Source organism: Paramacrobiotus metropolitanus, unplaced genomic scaffold (genome assembly GCF_019649055.1).
Source record: "Paramacrobiotus metropolitanus isolate TYO unplaced genomic scaffold, Prichtersi_v1.0 Parri_scaffold0000004, whole genome shotgun sequence".
Taxonomy (NCBI): Eukaryota; Metazoa; Tardigrada; class Eutardigrada; order Parachela; family Macrobiotidae; genus Paramacrobiotus; species Paramacrobiotus metropolitanus.
In genome coordinates, this window is record NW_026570224.1 from 2,255,335 (window position 1) to 2,275,483 (window position 20,149).

General features: G+C 41.8%; 2 protein-coding genes across 5 annotated transcripts; one reads left to right on the forward strand and one right to left on the reverse strand.

The window, feature by feature from the left end:
- The first annotated feature begins 388 nt into the window (after nt 1–388).
- On the forward strand, nt 389–8,358 carry LOC129602818 (probable G-protein coupled receptor 158). Its single transcript, XM_055501977.1, has 10 exons — nt 389–1,979; nt 2,554–2,650; nt 5,083–5,206; nt 5,295–5,612; nt 5,694–5,872; nt 6,291–6,526; nt 6,619–6,863; nt 7,316–7,593; nt 7,731–7,936; nt 8,176–8,358. The coding sequence occupies exons 1-10, from the start codon at nt 1,283–1,285 to the stop codon at nt 8,208–8,210; spliced, it is 2,415 nt and encodes an 804-aa protein (XP_055357952.1). The 5' UTR covers nt 389–1,282; the 3' UTR covers nt 8,211–8,358.
- Nucleotides 8,359–8,436: 78 nt separating this feature from the next.
- Nucleotides 8,437–19,830, reverse strand: LOC129602817 (tyrosine-protein kinase ABL1-like). 4 transcript variants are annotated; one of them, XM_055501972.1, is made up of 5 exons: nt 19,049–19,830; nt 13,747–14,031; nt 12,282–12,414; nt 11,902–12,207; nt 8,437–11,192 (listed from the first exon to the last, which is right to left on the reverse strand). In XM_055501972.1, the coding sequence occupies exons 1-5, from the start codon at nt 19,260–19,262 to the stop codon at nt 8,765–8,767; spliced, it is 3,366 nt and encodes a 1,121-aa protein (XP_055357947.1). In that variant the 5' UTR covers nt 19,263–19,830; the 3' UTR covers nt 8,437–8,764. The 4 variants fall into 4 exon arrangements, with proteins under 4 accessions (XP_055357947.1, XP_055357949.1, XP_055357950.1 ...); XM_055501974.1 differs by lacking the exon at nt 19,049–19,830 and adding an exon at nt 14,639–15,083; XM_055501975.1 differs by lacking the exons at nt 13,747–14,031; nt 19,049–19,830 and adding an exon at nt 12,589–12,817.
- Between the last annotated feature and the right edge of the window lie 319 nt (nt 19,831–20,149).

Here is a 20,149-nt window from a genome sequence, read left to right on the forward strand (position 1 = left end):
ACGTTGATGCTAACGCATGGCCTGATGTTACGTTTAGAGATGAAACTAATAGTTTCCAGCCCTGTTATTTCGGGAGTTCGCAGTCGGTAATGGACAACTCCTCCGTTGGAAGCTAGGCTGCTCCTTTATGCGCATGTTCTGCTACACAGCACGTATATATGCCGGCTTGTCATTGATTTCCGTCAACTCACCCGGCGTACGTTGTACACATACACGGTGTGCTGGTACATCACTTCCCACTTACGTCAGTACTCGTACACGGACGGGATGTCAGCCGGCGAGCCGCTTGTGGACAGACAGGGAGACAGAGAACGCGCAACGTTAAACGCGAAAAGGATTGAGTCGGCAAGAGATCAGTAGAATAATTGTAACTGGAATCGCGCGCGCTCGCGCTCGTCCTAATACAGCCGATCGCGGCTGGCTGGGCCATGCCGTTTGCACCGTTGATCTCCAAGTACGGGAGACCAGCCAGATGGTTCCTGTGTTGTGTTATGTGTGTGTGCACTCGGTCTTCCACACTATCATTCTGATTCTCGCCAAATATACTCCATGTTTCCAGCCCTGTACACTGCGAGCACGGTGTGTGTGTGTAGTGAGCACAAACAGGCAACTGCACGATGCCCGCGATCGACAAGCACCAACATTTATAACATTCACTGGGAAAGATATATTATATATGTACACCAACATGTATGATCAGCACAACCCGACGTCGTCGTATAAATCGACGCGGCATTACTCAGTTTGTTTCCCGAGTCAAAAAGACAAACCGACCTATTTGTCTGGAATTTGAATAATGTTGATACGTAATATGCTACTTAATATTATGCATACAACGCGCGCTGCTTACGTCGGCTAAGCGATCGTTAGCTAATTTTCTTCAATCGCTGGTAATTTTACTCACGGCTTTTTCATATATGTTTGACAGAAATATTTGTGCATCTTTGTGCAGTGTAGGAAATATTTTATGGGTGTTCACAATCAATCAAATATGTGACACGCGTTGTTATACACGGCCATTATGCTGATGAAATCCAACTGCGAACAAGTTTTCCATCTGCGGTGACAATTTGTGCGGTGTGTATGTAACCGGGATGAAGTAGAGCACATTGGGATTTGCATTGCCCCCTCGATTGCAATTTCATTACCGCTATGACAAGGATTGTATTGTGCTGGCCGTATGCGGCCGTAAATTAATGGATATGTACATAGATTGCGAGCAGCTAGCCGTCGCCGCCAACATCTTGGCAGCTCTCAGCCGGTGAATGACCACAGCGCGAGCATGCTGTTACGGTGGAATTTTGTGTTTATAATAATTATTATTTATGGGTTATGCTGCGGAGTGGCATTGGGTCAGGAGGATACATTATCCAGTATATTACAGCGTATGGAAGGTATTACCGCGGAGAAATCCGCCTGTCCACATTCCCTTTCCAAGTATAATCTAACAATTCCCGATTCCTTGCTCAATACACAATTCCACCGTGAAACCGCGGCGGTGCGACGTTTAGCGCGATTGTTAAACAGCTTTTTGTCGTACCATGTGGGAACGGGAGTTGCGTATAAGGAATCAGTAGCGAGTAAATTTCAGACGGTTGAACAAGTGGCCCGTTCAGCGGTTAATTTACTTTTGGAATCTGAAGTGAAAATCAAAAGAACGCATGTCTGCTGGATAAAGGATGCCTCGACGGCAACGGCAGGTGCAGCCGGCGGATTGGGGAATATGGATAATTTCAGCTGTCGTTATTTTCTCAGGAGTACATCGTCATTGACATCGTCCGCGTCGGCGGATCAGCCAGCGGTGCTAATAACATCAGCACCAGCTACCGGCAGCTCCCAAGTCCAGCCCGCTATTAGCACTGCACACCCGGCGACCGCACAATCAATAAGAGAGAAGGAAAAAAATTCAGCTTCACTTATCCGTGATGTGCTGCAATCTAACACTCTTCTCAGGAATGAATTTCAAGCGGGATGGACGGGTAAATTAAATTGACATCTTTATTAATAAAATGTCGTAAACAACCTCCAGCTTACTTTTGCTAAATTAAAACAGTGTTATGCAACAAAGCAAAAACAGCTTAGTAATATTGAAAGCCGTTTTGGAATTGAGGCATTGAATTTTACACTTTGACGCAAAACATGTTGAATGATCCTATATACTAAAAAAACTGGCGTGCATCATAAACGAAATATATTGCAATGAACAAAATTTTATCAAAATTTTTACTTCGAAGTATATGTACTTACTGCATAACGCGCTTGTAATCTGATTAAGGATAGCTTTCAGTCTTTCACTATATCTTATAATGTCTTCCAGTTATGTGCTATCCGAAGAAGACAGTATGAACAATTGTAATTTGTACTGCACTTTTCTTTTGTAGTTATCGTACTTGTCACTTGGTACGTTTTCTTGCCACAATAGCAGCTAAATTTACATGCGCCTAAAGAACAGTCAGTATACTCGTACTAAGGGAAATTAATAAAGAGGCGTTTACATTATTATCGTTATCGCACCACATTTATTAAGCATCATTAATTTTTTTCTATTTACAGCGCCATATTTCGACTGCAGTGGCTCTTGGCTCATTACGTACTTAGTGCTTGTAAACAATCGCAAGGATGCCACTTCGGAAAGCGGAAGCCACATCCCGTAAGTAGTGGTGTTTGTAACACAGGGCACATATACTGTTTGCCGTGCATCTGCTACGTACTACAGAACTCTACGTGTGTTGGGCACGACAACATGCGGGATGAAACCGAAAACCCACGATCCTTTAAGTTAATGGTTTTTGTTCCCCTTTGCTCTTTTCCACTGTTATAGCCCATGCAATCAATGCCGTTATGATCAGAGGAAAAATGTAATGTGCAGACGTTCCATACGCGCACAGGAGATCGTCCACACAGTCAGTCACAGTACCGCACTAATCAAATCACTGGCCTTTCATACATGTTGAAGTTTGCGTTGCGGAGGGTGCGCGCGCATGCGCAACACTCCTAGTCAAACAGCCATTAAGCACTGAAGATGTCATTTTTTACAAGCCGAAAAATTGGTTTTTGCTTTGCTTTATCACTTGAGTCCATTTGCTCATCACTCAATAGCAAGCTTCGCTAAGCATGTCCACTGTGTCGGCGAAATGCAACAGCACACTGCATCCTTAATTCGTCAGCATTATTAAGGTAGTTAAAAAGTTATGTTTAAACCGCATTCCTATGCCAGCCGACTAGAATTTCTATTCTGTGCGATACTATTGGTTTTATTATTTATTGATTGAGCTAGGAGGGATAGTAAATAAGTAATGGCAAAACGGACGAAACTGAAACTTAATTCGTCCGGGCCAAGAATTTCTCGCGGGTTTTTTTACATATTGGCCAAAGCTGTATATACGATGTTTGCGGAAATCGATTGCGATCGATCTGGATTGCCTTCTGTTGCTGCAGCTTGCTGGCAGTTTGTACATCACACAGATTGTGGCTATGCAGATTCGGGGACATGGACGTACGCTTATGTGCTGCTAAAGTTCAAGCAGAGCATTACGCTTTTATTAGCTGGCTTTAACCTTTAATGCACAATGTTTAGAATCTTGATTTGATTTTCCCATTGGTATTGTTTAATGCTATCGTCGAGCACAGATCGAGCATGACGAGCGCCGCCTTATGCTTTTGTGTCCACAAGGCTCACAGCTATTAGGAATCTATGTATGAGTCCTGTTATTGTTTGTAGATCAAATCATCAACATAAAGTAGTTTCATATTTCGATTGCTATTAAGTACTAGTCTGAAGACAGCGATATAGCTCCAAACAACTGCAATCTCTTGGAGTTTACGGCGCATGATTCTGTTTTTTGCGAATCCATTTCGTTTTATGCCTCAGAAAAATTCATGACAAACAATTAATTTTTGTACTCTTTTGCCTTTTTCCCCCACTGGTCCCGTTTTTTTGCTTATATCTTTATAGACCTGTTTTTGTTATACTTGCAAGTCAACCTTCGAGTACTACAAATAATCTGCCGGAAGGCCAATATTAATAGATTTTGGCATCACTGGAAAAAGCAGTCGACGTATCTGGCAGCGGCTTTGCATACTATAAGTCGGAAAATAATTTTAGTTAGTATATTTGTGCAACCTTAAAAGGTATACACGGCTTTTAACCTCTCGCTGCAGCATATTATTTTTAAAAGAGTTGCTATAAAAACCTTCCACTTGTGCAGTTGGTAACATCCAGGATTCTATTAAGTACCAACATGTTCCATTTGCACGTGGCAGGGTAATACTTATCAGAATGCCGCGCACGTAGGTAACAAGATAATGTAGCATATAACTTTGGTAGATGCTACATTGAACCCGTGGTGTCTTTTCCTGCCCACCGAATGCAGAATGCGTTTTGGACGGGTAATGATCTTGTTACATGATGATCCCGTTCAAGAGTTATACATTATCCATAAGATCAATGACAGCGATGAACATTAGCCGAGCCCATGCGTTAGATACAAATTGTCCTGGTATTTCGCTGTTTGACTTGACTTCGTAGCTCTTGTCATTTGTTTGACGTAAAATTTCTTGTGCTGCAACTACAAAGTATATGCTGACAACGAAGACAAGATCAGCGAATGAATGTTCTGGAACATAATAAACAATTAATACACAAGGTTATCCACGCCATACCACATCGAATACCATTAGTGTTTCTTAAATTTCCTTCGCGACTTATAAACGTTTCAGAAAATATTATTTTGTTGTGATACCGTAACGGTTTCCTTTTTCTGGCGTGAAGCGTTTTCCGTTCAGCGGACCGGAAATTGCAAGCGCGCTATGCTAATACTTATGCGCTTTGTATTCAGCATAGTTTCCTTAATTTTCATGTTTTAACTGCTCTTCGCGTGTAATTTTTTTATCACCTACTAAAGTATTGCGTCAGTAAATGCATCAGATTAGTTTTTACTGCCAACCAAAAATCCTTGAACCTGCAAAAATCATATATTGGCGGCAATCTTGCAGTACAGTAAATTATTTTCGTCACTATGGCGTCATTATAACAGCTACGAAAGAAATTCGGCTGCTACTTATTATATTTTTGTCTTCCAGATACGGAACATTTGGAATGGACATCGATCTGTTAGCATATGTTGATATTAATCAATGCTCAGACGACGAACACCATGAAAATATTTTTCGAGCCACACATCGATGTAAACTGCAAACAACTATTGTAAGCAACGTTAGCTACAAAATGGAAACACCAATAAGGAATTTTATAAACGGTACCTGTATGAAATTTCATAAACATTTCTTTGCAGTGCCACAATATTTCGGGTTACGGATTTCGCCGCGGCGGTTACCGCTGCGCATGCCAGCCCGGACACTATTCCCAGTCGGTGGTGACAGAATTTTCTGGTGCAGATATCGAAAGAACCTATGCGCAGAGTGAAGCCGAATATGCTGCCAATTTCAACTGTTTTCGTTGTGCTCCGGACTGCACGACCTGCACCGATGGCAACCCTTGCGTCGTGACCTATGATATCGTGGCACGAGGCCTTCCACTGGGTGTCCTGGCATTTTGCATTACATGCGCCCTTTTTGTGGCAGCCGCAGTTTATCGATACCGCCGGCGAAAGGTTGGGCATTAGTTACTTTGATATCATAAACAAAATTTTCTGCCAGTGATGCGGTGTATAACCTCATTTATGTTTTTAAAGGTCATCGCCTCTGCCACCTGGCCTCTCCTGGAGAACATTATTATGGGAGGCATATTAGTTTATTGCAGTGTGATAATTCGTTATTTTCCTCCGACATTTGAACGGTGTATGGCCGAGCCATGGCTTCGTGAACTGGGATTTATGCTGTTCTACTGTGCTGTGATATTAAAACTTTACAAGTAAGTATGGCCGATATCCAAGCAGACAAAGTGCAGGATTTGCTATTAAATGTTATAATTCTATATTTACTTTCATCACACGCTTTGTTGCAAACGCACTGCATGTGCTTGATTTAACAAACAAAAAAATTTTATGAATTTTTTTATACTTATTATGAGACAGTAATTTATGTTTCGTGTTGTATCGTGTATGCTTTTCTGCTCTTCGTACACTGCACTACAACCTGCCGCAAAAGGATTAGTTATAATCATGCCGTAACTGATTCGTCTACGGTGTGTATAGAATGACGTAGTACTCGTAGTTGGATAGCCAACCCATGTAACGCTGTACATCAGAATGTTAGAGTGGATAAAAACTAACAAAAGACTAGGGGAAGTTGTGATAATCGATCGGTTAGTTTTCAATTTTGATTTGCAGAGTCGTTACGGAGTTTCGCACACGAAAAGCCCATTGTGTGTATGTTCGGGACAAAGATTTGGTGAAATATCACATTGGCATCATCCTCATCACCATTGCTTTCATGTCAGCCTGGACCAGTATTAGCATGGATCTGCATCGGGAAGGCAAAGAGATCCTTTTGACGCTCGTCAGTACAAATCGACGCCGACATACCATCTGTCGGCTTCCCTGGTGGGATTACGTGGCGGAAAGCTGTATGTCTACATAGGGCGAAAATAGTATCCTAAAGCATGTTGCATGTTTTGTACGTTTTCGGCAAACTCTGATGCTGTGCTATGTGACCTAGGTGAAACTCTCATATTGCTCTGGGGAATTTACCTGAGTTATCTTGCTCGAAACTCTAAAACGTTGTACATGGAAAGGAAGCTGCTCACCGCCGCGATATGCGTCGAACTGCTGGTTTCGGGCATTTTTTATATCATAAGACATGCCGTATGGTATGACGTCCATCCAGATGTCATCTACCTTCTGTATTTTGGAAGGTCTCAGTTAACTATTACGGTTAACCTTTTCGTTATATTCGGAGGAAAGGTATAGTAGACAATAGACATATATATGCTCAAACAATCATTTAGACTAAAGTACATAATTAACGTATTTATCTGTTAACACATTTTCATGCTATCCCATATTATAAGATAACATAAAATGAGTTAACAGATGAAAACAGTGATTACAGTTGCTCTACAGCAGTCGATTTGGTATATTGAATATGTGTAAGCGTATTTTAATTGCTAACCATGTTGGTTATTAAATTACATAGGTTATAGATACTATTAAAACGATAAAAACATTGCGTATTAAATTTAAGCTGTACTTAATTATTCTTTATCTGAATGCTGTTGCAATAACTGCGATTGACCATTTGCAGTGTGCACTTTTTGCTCTAGTACGTATTTGTTAATCGTAATTATCCACGACAACTGTATGCGAGATCGTGGTTCGAACGACTTTGTTCCGTTTTCATTACTGACTTTTTTCAGATATGGTATATTTTTCGACCCCAAGACGATCCTTTCCGTAAGAACCAAGCGCAAGGCACGCAAGGACGTCCGGCAGAGATGGAGAAGTTGCATGATGGCATATTTGCCGGTGATTTGGAATTGAATCAAATTCCCCTGGCCAATATGGATCACGGAGAAATTCGCATGGAGCTACGGCGTCTTTATGCTCAAATGCAAGTACTTAAAACTAAAGCCATGCGACAAGACAATCCTCATATATCAAAAAAGAAAGGCGGTCGAAAAATGCCACATCGAAGGTGCGTATATGCGAGTGCAGGTACACACTAACGTATTCAGTGTATGAATGACCTTTACTGGAAAAGCGTAATTTTTTTTAATGGATAGCAGGCGTTCGGTGTGGCCGTATACGATGACACCTGGATTTCGTTTACAGATTTTCCATCCAAGCTTTCAGTTCCCGAACCAGGCATCCGAAATATGACGAAGAAACCACAGCCGTTAAGACACCAGAAGAATCGTCAGGCAGTGTCGATAATTATCATGCCGATGCTCCAACGACGATCTATGAAGATGAGCCCTATAATTCCCCACTTCACTCGGCGGTTGCTAATGTTGTCAATTCCGTTATCAACAAAAAAGGTATCGTTGTTGTATTTTGTTCCCTCCTCTAATTAGTAAACAACTAAAAAAAGAAATGCACACGGACCGATACGGTAAAACTACAGACTGTATTTGATTCGAAGAAATGTTATTTTTTCAAATGGAAATCTAACAATAAATGTAACTGGGGCAATTTCGAAAAATAAGGAGCCGAAGTTAACTTTATGACAGGAACACTTACATGCTATTATGTGTCATAAATGTTGTTTCCATTACAGGAACAAATCAGCACGTTGGCGTAACGAATCTGTGATGATCCACAACTGGGATGCGTGTAATTCGTATACCAAATAAATTTGATACCAAATAATATTTAGTTATTTTTACTTTGTTCAGCTACAGTTAGTCTTCGTTGTGTACCTTTTTGTATTGTTGAAACCGATCGTGAACAAATAAATCGACTGCGATAAAGCAAGATCATCAGAAGCGCAGCGCTGAATCTGCACAAGTACCACAAAACCATTAGGATTTACGCAAGACAAGGAAATCGAAATCTTTAATTACTTAGCTGCATACATCACAGATGCATAACCATTGAGCAAAACGCAGCTTTTCTACTCTAGGTCATAAAAGCAACAATTAATTCCGGCACGGTCAAAAAGTACTTCGGGTTCGGTAGGACAAACGGCGGTATAAAACAAAAATTACTCCAAATAAAAACAAACCACAACGAATAACCATACAAACTAAACCCTCATAAAAAAGCTGTACAAACAGGTCAGAATAGCATGGCTGGTACAAAAAAAAGGAAAAACGAACCAACAAATTCGGACACAGAAAGGCACAAACACAGCTACTTCCGGGTAATCAAAGTTTCCCCACAAACTGCAGAATATCGTGCAGTACCGACTGCAGATCACGGTAATGAGACGCCGCTCCGCCACCCTTGTTTGAGATTTTTTCCAGCTGCGACTGTAAACGGGTGAGATGTTCACGCAAGCGAAAACGGGAATGCGGAGGTATCATTTCCAAAAACGCCGAACAACTGCCGACCACCACGGAACACCGTTCATACACAACTCCGTATTCCACTCCACCAGAATTCTCCAAAAATTCAAGGGCCGAACGGATTTCTTCGCGAAGGTGATCCTGTGATGGGGGAAGAACAATTTCGTTTTCCTCCAACGGGGTTCGATCACTGGCGTGCGTTTTACTAGGATTTGGACGGGGCTTGACTGGAACCACTGGCTTCGGCTTGCCCACACGGGTTTCCCATAAATGTAGTCTACTACGAACAGGATTGACATTCTCCGTCTGCGAACCCTCCGATTCACTAAACTCCGGAGGCGGTGGGGGGAAAAACTCCAACACCGGTCCCTCGGGGATAGGGTTCATATTCCAATGATCCGGTTCATCCGCTCCACCCACATTGACCGCCACCGGACCTATATTCTCTTCGCTTCGCGAAACGGCAGCAAACGTTTTAGGAATAATCGGTTTTCCGTGTTTCACAGGGAGTTTCTCCAAGGTGGAGAAGCCATTTAACACTGGCGGAGGAGCAGGTGGTATCAGTTGTGGTGTGCCCATGGTTTCCACCGGACGCTGATATTTCGGAGGAGATGGCGGTAGGAATTTCATCTTATCCGTGGAAACACCAGATGAATAAATCTTTCCCACCGCTCCGTTTCGTGACGGTTTTACCTTCAAGACCGGTGGTTTATCGGCCGGTACTGCCGGTTTCGGTTTACTGACATGTAATCCGTTTTCCGGTTTGTCAAGGTCTGATTTCTCCCGCTTCAACACATGCCGACCAGCGGGTTCCGGACTGGTTTGCGTGGCCGTCGTGGTCATGGGCGGAGACGGTCGCCTCGGTGAGACGGGCTCGCCTTCACCACTATAAAGTTTCTTCTCCTCGTCTGAATCATCCGTTTCCGGCAAGGGCTCTTCCTTGGGAACTACATCGGGCTGTACCGTTTTACCGCGCTTCAGCGACTCCACGAAACCACCGCTCCTTGACGACCCCTTCGGCAATGTTCCCCACTTGTGAATGGTCTCCTTGACATGACGCTGCTCCATCGTGGCCACTTGAGTGTCAGCATCACGCATTTTCACACGCAACGGCTTCGGCGGCTTAACCGGCTGACTGCGCATAATCACGTCCGAACCACTCGTATCGCTTAAATCACTCAGATTCTCCTCTGGGAGATTCTTCAATTTGGATTTCACCAACAGCGTCTCACCTTGACCACCACTCAACATGAGTTTCCGGTCACGGAACGAACTAGTCCGGCGGGGCGGAGTCGGGGGTACGTTGCGACCGCGGGGCGACACGCGCCCCACCGTCAAACTGGATCCATCGAGATTCGGCAGACTACGTCGACCTTTTGGCGCTTTCCGTGCTGTTCCCCCGGGACGCTTAACATTGCTTTTTAACTCTTCCAACAAACTTTTCCGCACTTCCTCGTCGTTCTTCGATCCACTAATAATCTGACACATGCTCTCCAGGCGCTGATTGATCTCCGTAAAATTCGGTCGGTCGGCAGCTTTCCACTCCCAGCAATCGAGCATCAACTGGTACACCGGACCGGGACATCCGCGTGGCGCTTCCATCCGGTAACCACTTTCGATTTTATGATAGACATCCGCAATATCCACACCGGGATAAGGCGAATCTCCGTATGTCGCAATTTCCCATAATAAAATTCCAAACGACCACACATCCGACTTGTTGCTGAACTGATTATACGCCAGTCCTTCCGGTGCTGTCCACTTGATCGGAAATTTCGCCCCAGCTTTGGCCGTGTAAGTATCATCACGTATAAATCGTGCCAGACCGAAATCGGCAACTTTAATCAAATGATTCTCCCCCACCAGACAGTTTCTTGCCGCTAAATCACGATGAATAAACTGGCGTTCTTCTAGGTATGCCATCGCACTGGAAACCTGGGCGGCAATATACATCAGCGTAACACCCGACAGCTTTTTCGGATCCGTTTTACGAAGATAATCCAGCAGGTTACCGTGCTGCATAAACTCAGTGACAATGTAAAATGGAAGGTCGCGTGTACAGACACCGAGCAGTGTGATCAAATTAGGATGGCGCATCTCCTTCATGATGGTGGCTTCCGCCAGGAATTCCTTTAGCTGCATGGTATCTTCGCGGAGCGTTTTGACAGCAATTCGCGAACTGTTCTTCTTCCAAATCGCTTCATACACTTCGCCATACTGACCCGCGCCCAGTTTGTGTCGCATGGCGATCTCAGCTCGCGGTATTTCCCATTCATCGGTTTCGACACTGTAAAATATATAATTTCCATTACACAAGCCAAATCCAACCTAAACGCCAAAGCAAAACGCGTTTCCAAAATCCAGCAAAAACCAAATTCCAAAATCCAGCAAAAACCTTGAAAACTGAACCAGATTTAAAATGAAATTACAACAAAATACTCTGCCAAAATTTGTATGCCAAACTCTAATTAAAAAATATGCAAGCTACTTAGTATATTAAATCGCTATCGATTTCCCGGTTTCCGTGTCGACAGTTTATAAGTTCCGTTGACCCATCAACAGCTATATTCGGAAGACACTGAACGAACTATCGTGGCCACTGAAATAATCGATCTTCACGCATCGATGCAAACAAAAACCGCTTCTATGTGTAACAGTAGCAGCACGCAGTATCCGCAATCATTCTGTGTGCTTTCCGCTCGTCTACATTCCGAAATCTTGACAGCACAAACTCCTTCTCACGCGCACATCAGCGACCAATTTACGACCAAAACACTTATCTAAATGAGCGAATGTAATTGTGTAGCTAGTAACACATTATCAGGTACGTTACATAAAGAGAACAATATGATTTTTTAAATTTACTTATTCACCCATTACATTCGCCTCAAAGGATACTACGCACAAACAGCAGCTTTTAAACAACCTTAATTGCAGCAGCTTTTAAACAACCTTAATTGTTGACGCCTTGATTATGTTACTCGTACGTGTAATACCTCATGGAGAAGGGTGATTGCTTGGTCCTTTTGGGAGCGGGATAAAGTAGACTGCTGATAAGACCATCTGCATGTGCGCAGTGATGACGAACGAGCAACGAAAGACTTTTAAATTGACTATCCGGCGTAATGTAAAGCTTTCCGTCTGGCATTTGATTGATTCGATAGTGATAAACTCGGCCTTCGTAGCGCAGTGATATGGACCATTGACCCTCGTTGGATTCCGATTCACGGACCAGAAAACTCCCGTTGATACCACTACTCAGTAGAAACTCGGCCGTATTGCGGCTGATTTTCCCATGATACCTGCCGTATGGAACAGTTCAATAGGGACGCTTGTACATGATGACCAGTAAAACAGTAAAAGCTAAGTCTCTCACCAGGAATAACTTTCCAGATTCGAAACGGGAGAAATATAATTGGAAGGCACCCAACCAATCATGCCGCTGGAGAGCAATTCGGCTTCACACCATTCTTGGGTGCTGTTGTAAGCGATCACGCGCAACTGCTGACCTACAAAGTCAAAACAGTTGGCAGTGGCAGTTCACCATGTGCTGCAAAACTTCAAAAATAAACCAAGACGCTTAAACAGAGATAACCTTCTTGATGACGCACAAAATCATTGGCGGATGCTCAAATCTTCGAGTTACATATGTGTATTGATAAAATAACGATAAATTAAAATACATTTTAATGCAGATCCTGAAATAATGTCGCAAGGTAGCAATCCATTAAGCATAATATCACAAACGCTAATGCGCTCCGATGATTGCGAAGAAAACTCGAAAACTGAAGATCTGCCACTGTGCAGCGAAGAACGAAGATTTTAGCTCACTACAGCATTTTTAAACAATGAACTGGTTCGGTTGCACATTCTCCCATCGTGATAGCTGCTAGCACACAAGAAATAATACTTCTACTCAAGTTTTGTACAATCACCTTCTGCGATAACAGTCATTATCAATGTGCAAGCTTATATAAATTATTCTCATTTTCTCTCTGAGATCATTCCAGAAAAATGCTCTATCTGCAAATTTTTAAGACTTCCTGGAGCCACATCTGGGTATCCAAATACTTGCTCGTTATGCAAGCGACATCAAACGCAAACACGCTAAAAGCTAGTATGAAAATTTAAGTATTACGGGTTACGCCAATATAAACTAGTACCAACGTATGTATAACATATAGATATATACCATATATATAATAATACATATATAATATAAACATATATATAATAACGAATCTTCAACAAATTGCACCAATTCAAAAACGGAAAAACGTTTTAGCGAATGAAAGCACAACAGTATAACTGAAGCCAAGTTCGGGTGACAGCGCTGAATAACTTGAGCAGTTACCAATTTTACTGGGGCAAATTAAGTATTTATTATTGATTTAATATCAAATCTACGCAGTAACCCATCACATATTCCTGTTTCCAAAGGCCGTTAAGTCTAGTATCAAATTACAAGCACCATGATAAATACTGTATTACAGAAATACCGTCCTCAGACTGCAGCAGCCGGTAAGTTTGCTGGGTAAAACGACTGATAATGACAGCCTGTCAATTATTAGATTAGCAATCCACAAAACAAATAGAGTACTGACACGACGAAAGCAAACCGACTATCTTCACAATCAAAATAAAGTTGCATAAAAAATATGGATTAAAATAAAAATATGGATTAAAATCCCTACGAGTACTATCGCAATCTGGATAGTATAACGAATTCTGTTAACAACTGTAAGTAACTTTTAAGGGATTCAATAATACGCGGCCCTAAACAAACGCTTAAACAAAAGAAGAAACGCAAAAAACCTAATTTTACAGAAATAAAGCCTTACCTTTCTTAAGCGACAACTGTTTATCGGCAACTGGCTGGAAGTCATACAGTGCAACACAAACTGGCGAATATTCATCGCTAATAGAATCGCCATCCGAGAAAAGGTTTTCCCTGGAAAGCCACCGCGGTTGATCCATAATCGAGCCACTTGCTGTGGAAGTTTCAGTGTCCGAGACTGAACCAGGAACACTGCCGATATTCATATTATCAGACGCCGACGAAAACTTCCGACTACCGACGACCGAATTTGGTGTAGCTGGTAATGGGCGCGACTGCAGCAAGGCTTCTGCAAAAATGCAAACATGTATTTCACGTCTGTAGATCGGAAACCCAAGCGCTTAATCCGAAAAGTTGTCAAAAACAGCCAACACTCAACACACACATATCAGCAATATGACAGTCGTCTCTATTAATCTGTCAAAGGCGCAGATATTCATCATTAATCAATACTGTGGAAAGAAACATGTGTCCTGAAATTAAAACACGAAAGGTTTACGGGAATGGTCAAGATGGTCCCATTTCGCGCCTGTGTGAAAACCAAACTATTTGTCAACAAACCAAAACATTCTGCCACTGTACAAGTACACCTATACGCGTAGCAAGAACATTTAAGTACGTCCGAGCAATTTGCCTAATTAACAAGGTTCAACAAAACAAACCGTGCAGTAATCAAATTTCACCACTTCAGTGCTTGTATCTTTATATGAACCAACACTGACAATGGATACAACACTTCAATGCAAAAAGAATGCACATTCACTGATGCTACTCTTTCAACTGGCGCAACCGTTTTCCAGTCAAACGCAAATTCGACAAAAATTTTAAAATCAGGTCAAAAAGGCGAGCACGCATATCGATTTTCACTCGTCATACATACACACAAATGCGCATACCGTGGAAGCATCTCTCAAAGAGATTGATCGCTTGTTCCATAATATTCAGCTGATATCATCCGGTGCAAATCAAGCATGCTCCGATCCGGATACACTAACACTCATTGACAGTATCAATTTCACGTCCTTCTTAATAAAAGTCACAACCACATTAGCGGGTTTTTTGTGCCTTGATGATATTTTACGGATCAAACAAATATCGGCGTATGTTGTCGTAACCTAAATCGGCCGATTACGTCGTGTCCAATACTGAAAAAGCGTTTTCCAGCTGAAGCGACCGTTGGATGACTCAAGAGCTAATTTGAACAAGCAAGTCTTCTAAAACCGCACTTGAGACTGTAATGTCGAAAAATGTTCTCAAGATTGCACGTAACACAAAGCGCAAAAGAGCCAGATTGACAGTTTCCTACCGTTCCGGATGATCCACATCCACTCGACTCTAACTAGCCAGCTACGCATTAGTAGTCGCTTATTTGTCGTTTGAAACCACGCTAAACAGAACATGTGCCAAACACAAACGCATATTTCTCTTCATCATCAACATTCGCACATGCACATATCAGGTCGTAAGTTTCGAACTTTCGATGGTTTGTGCGTTTCTGCCGTACCGGCTCTACAAACTGCCGCTCTGCGTTAAGACGTCTCCGCATTAACCGTACGCACTATCTTCCGTTCTTGCACTTCTTGGTGTTTGATTCAAAAATCATCAAAGTGACTCGAAATCCCGTCTACGGAACCGCAGTGAGCAGTACCCGGTGATCTGTTGAATTACCCGCCATATCAATACCGGCTCAATAATAAGAAACACAAAAGGATGCAACACCTAACTAACCATAAGCCCTTAAGTAAAAATTCCAAAAATAAGGCTTAAAGCTGATAAGTACTTTCCGGTCAAAAGTTTAAATTCCGTTCGTATAGGATCCTTCACGGAAATACAAAGGAATGTCAAGCAGCTATAACGTCTTTCACATATTTACAAGTTTTATTAACGCAAGTTATACAAGCTATTCAGCTGTCGTATACAAAAACTGTTACAAACCATTCATACTATACATCTTTTCTTTTAAAAAAATTTAGTATAAAAATTATGACATAGAAGCAGTTATAACGATGCCCTGCTTAACCCAACCACGACCATGATTTCACAGCGTTACCCAGTTCGTAAGCAGTATTCTGCAAAAACTGACTTATTGTTACCGTAACTAAGCCCACCGATGGTGACAATGAGCAAAAACACAAGACTGGAAAGCAAAAGAACGGTCAAAGCGTGTCTCGCATCGAGTAACGATACTTAATGTCACATTACGAATTCACGAACAGCATCAAAAAAAGACCGCAACAATTATCGAGATATCACATCATGAACGCAGCTGACGCAGGAAGAGGTAATGGTTAAACCCATTCGTAAACTCTTGTTCTCCTGTAAACCGCATCTGTAGATTTTTGAAATCTTGCTGTAGTTTACACAGTAGCTAAATCTTAAAGGCACTGATCGATTTATACCGACACCTATCTTGTTTATTAAAATACAAATGTGACGCAATCTTTCATTACCGGTTTCGCACCCAGGGTGGTTCCGGCCACCCTGGAACTGGTTCAAACTGGTTCACTTCTGTGCGCTGCATAATACGCGAGACTGCATCTTGCATACCATACAAGTATACCGTAGCATCGGAGATCTGCTTGACCAACAAAATAAATAAGCCGTGCTAACAAATCGATCATCTTCACAACTCTGCGCAGTGGTCGCACATAGCAATACCCTTCAAACTACAGTACCATTTAAAATTTCAAATTAATCGTAAGTAAGCAATATATGAGAGTACGATGTATGTTCTCCGTGAGTGCATAATGGGAGAAACTGAGAAAGCTCGTAAATTTTAATTCGTAGATCCCGGCCCAAAGCACGTTTACTCCCTTTTCGTCTATACGAGTACTTTCATTTCCCACGATTTTTTCTGCGGTGCATGCTATTTATTAAAATTCGAGAATCGCTATAGTTAAAGAAAAAATTATCACCCAAGAAATCGTATTGATACGTACGCAAGATATTTACTGTATACAAATATAGTGGCAAGAGATGAGTTTGTCACAAATACTTTATTTAACAGTTCATAAATATTTTTACCGAAAACTTACAAGCCATTTTTGCCATCCACTATAAAGTATGCATACAGTGGTTCAATTTCGATAGGCATGGGTTGCTTACAGGCTTTCAGTTATTTCAGGCGCAGCTATCGTAACTTGTTGGAAATGCCGGCCCGCCGCCGTAACTTCATGCTAAAATAATCCTGCTTTGCAAAAGAACAAGTCGGCCATCGTTTACGAGACAACATTCAGGATCTATTATATACCAACAATCTCTAAAATAGCCTTTTCAGCCAATCTGAAAAAGAAATGGCACCGCTAATAGGGATGAATGGTTTGGCCTATTTTTAGTAGAACTGACCAAAGGCGCATCATCATCCAAACAAAAACCCAAAATGCCATGCCACAACGACGCACACACCAACCAAAGCTGTTCATTACAAACTACTTAATCTTCCTTTCTCCATAAATCCATCGCGGTCCCTGATGAGCTCTGCATATATTCTATACAAAATTTAATCGCGATAGCAAATAATTCATACAGAAATAAAATAAGAATTTTTATCAGCAGTAAAAAGTGTTACAAACCATTTCAGCAAATGGTACCACTAGTATTTCAGCTTCTGGGCACACATAGCACATTTGTACAACAGCACAGTAGGCTACAGGAAAATATTAAAACAAAGCAAAATCACTAATGATTTACTAACTGCCACATCGTCAGACCAGTACACCAACAAATAGCTAATTTTAAAACAAAATTAGTATTTGCCAACGCGAAAAAGGATAATTCAGGGTACTGAAGTTAGTGCATCACTGCATACTGGCGATACTGCTAAAGCACTAATTCGTGAGCAACTTATGAGTCGGCATCTCATGTTGCTATCATATCCACAGAAAGCCATTCATTACTATTTAACGAGTATGTAAAACATGCAAACAAGCGATTTCGCTGTTTTACGGTGTGCGCCATCAAATCAAATGGGCTTCCAAAGTCGCTGACGGCCATTATTGTGTTTTACTGAAACGATTTCCCAGCCATTCAAACAAACTTCCACATGTTAACCTTCGCAAATGTTTAACAGCTTATGTAAAAACTTTCGTCCGGTGGTAATACGAGATCAAGACCTGATCCTGCATATATTTGTTACATTTTTTAAAGAACTGTCCGCTAGCTGGTCGTGGTAGTGCAGTTTTCTCATAATATACGACCCGTTGACCGATAGCGCACTGGTTTCGCTTGATTTCTCAACCTAGCAAAGTGTCGGCTGCTGAAGTAACCTTGCTGTTGGTTTAACCGCTTTCATCTGAAAAGACAGATGTTGTCAAAACCAGTAATTAGCAGGCCCAGCTACAGTGGGAACCATCCACAACGGAACATCCAGATTAGGAGTGAAATCGTGAGAACATCCAAGAATTCAAACCGGAAAAAAGTCAAAACGACGTTGTCACACAGCATCTATGATTTTAGTCTCGAATTCTTGTTTCAATTCAGTGAATTTGCATTAACGTCCGAAACAATCTCATGGCAGAAATTTTCCAATCTGTCAAGTCGCAGCACTTTCCTGGTTTGCCCAGCAGGCCGCTGAAAGAATTTCACCACGCTCTGTTTTGCATAATTGAATTTAATTTTAGCCGTAAGAAATTCAATCTAGAAAATTTCTGAACCGGGAACAAGCCACGTACGCATACGGTGCACTGCACGAAATTAATTGCACGGCAATCGTTTTCCGCTTCCTGCAACACTTTTCGAAGATTTTATTTAGGATGACTTCATAATAATACAGTTACACTGTAACACCACTGAGCCACTATACTGAAAATAATTAGTGTGGAAAGTTGATCAGCAATTCACCAGCAACTGAATGCTTATGCCCAAACTCAACACTAGCACTCGGAAAGCACATGGATAGTGACAAGTCGGACTGTTGTCAACGAACGCTCCAGTGGAAGTAAAATCATTAAACAAATTGTGCAATTTTGAGCGACAAGGAATTCTAACAGATATCCGATAAAAAAATAAGTAAAACAATTTGCGGATACCCTAGATAATTGGTAAAACACTAAATGAGCTTAAAAAGTGTTTTTCGAATTTTGTCAAGCAAGACTGCCACATGCTAGATACTGCTGCTGCGTTTTGCATTTGTTGATTTACAATTCAGAAATTAATAAATCTCCTTTATTAAATCGACAGCTTCACCTACCATTAATATTATAACCGTATCATGAAATGCGAACATACATGTCCTACTGTTGCCAACGGATGTTCATGAAAAACACTAAAAGCTGTAATGCATCATAAATCTTTCGCACTCGACTCACCATTATGCTCCGCGAAAACGTTGCTGCTTGTTGAGAATTTTCCTTTGAGAGAAGGCGACCGACTGCCCTTGCTAAGAGGTTCCCGGAGGCTACAATTTGCTGCAGCTGTCAAAACGGTACCGAAAACGGACGCTGGCGAGCCACCCACTGAGGCTGCGCGGTTCGCCACGGCATGGCGTTCAGGGTTCTCTTCTTTAGTGGGTTGCGCCCCCATTTTGGATCCACAGACAGATTAATGAGAACCCGATCCACCATAAGACTGTCCTTAATCTTGCTGGCAGTCAGTCTGTTTAAAGCAGTCACCTCATTCCATCTGGTTGCATTGTGGTCCAAGTGTGCGAGTACAACTGATGATTCGTGAAAAATTGGCTGAACAATCCGTTGACTCGCGGATCCGTTATCCTTCTTTTTGGGCAAACAGAGATATTAATGAATTCCACATAGGGTCCATTCAGAAAAGACTTTTCATCTCCATTTGGTGCCTTTTTAATGGTGGTGTCGATATTCCCGCATTTCCATGTCATGTAAACAGCAATGACCAGGCCGTCAACGGCGAAAACATAAGATGCGAGCAGACAAGCGAGATCGTCTGACTGAGTAAGTAATATGCGAGAAATCACACAAATCTGAAATCTCTCTGTCGCTCGCGCTCTGGTCGGCGGATCTCAATGAAATTCAACAAAGGGCCAATTCGAACTCGACTCCGCCTTGTGTCCCTGTTGTTGTTTCACCGATGACTCATCGGCGGAAGAATAGATAGACAGCGGCACATTTGGCCATGCGATGAGTGTCTATTTACGGTACAGACCACAGTGTTATCGATCGGAAAACGTAAGCAAATCCCGGCTAATACTAAATTTTGAAGAAAATTATTGTACAGACTTCAAACATTATTATTAGCTAGACCTTATGGAATTCCGAATGGCCGCGAGTTTTGTTGATTTTAAACTTTGATTTCAAATTCTTTGTCTTGAAATCAACGATTACAAATCGATGATTTTCAAACACCATGATTTGAAATCAATGATTTTTACATCAATGATTGCGAATCACTGATTTCCAAGTCATGATTTTTCGACACCGTGATTTCCAACCATTGAT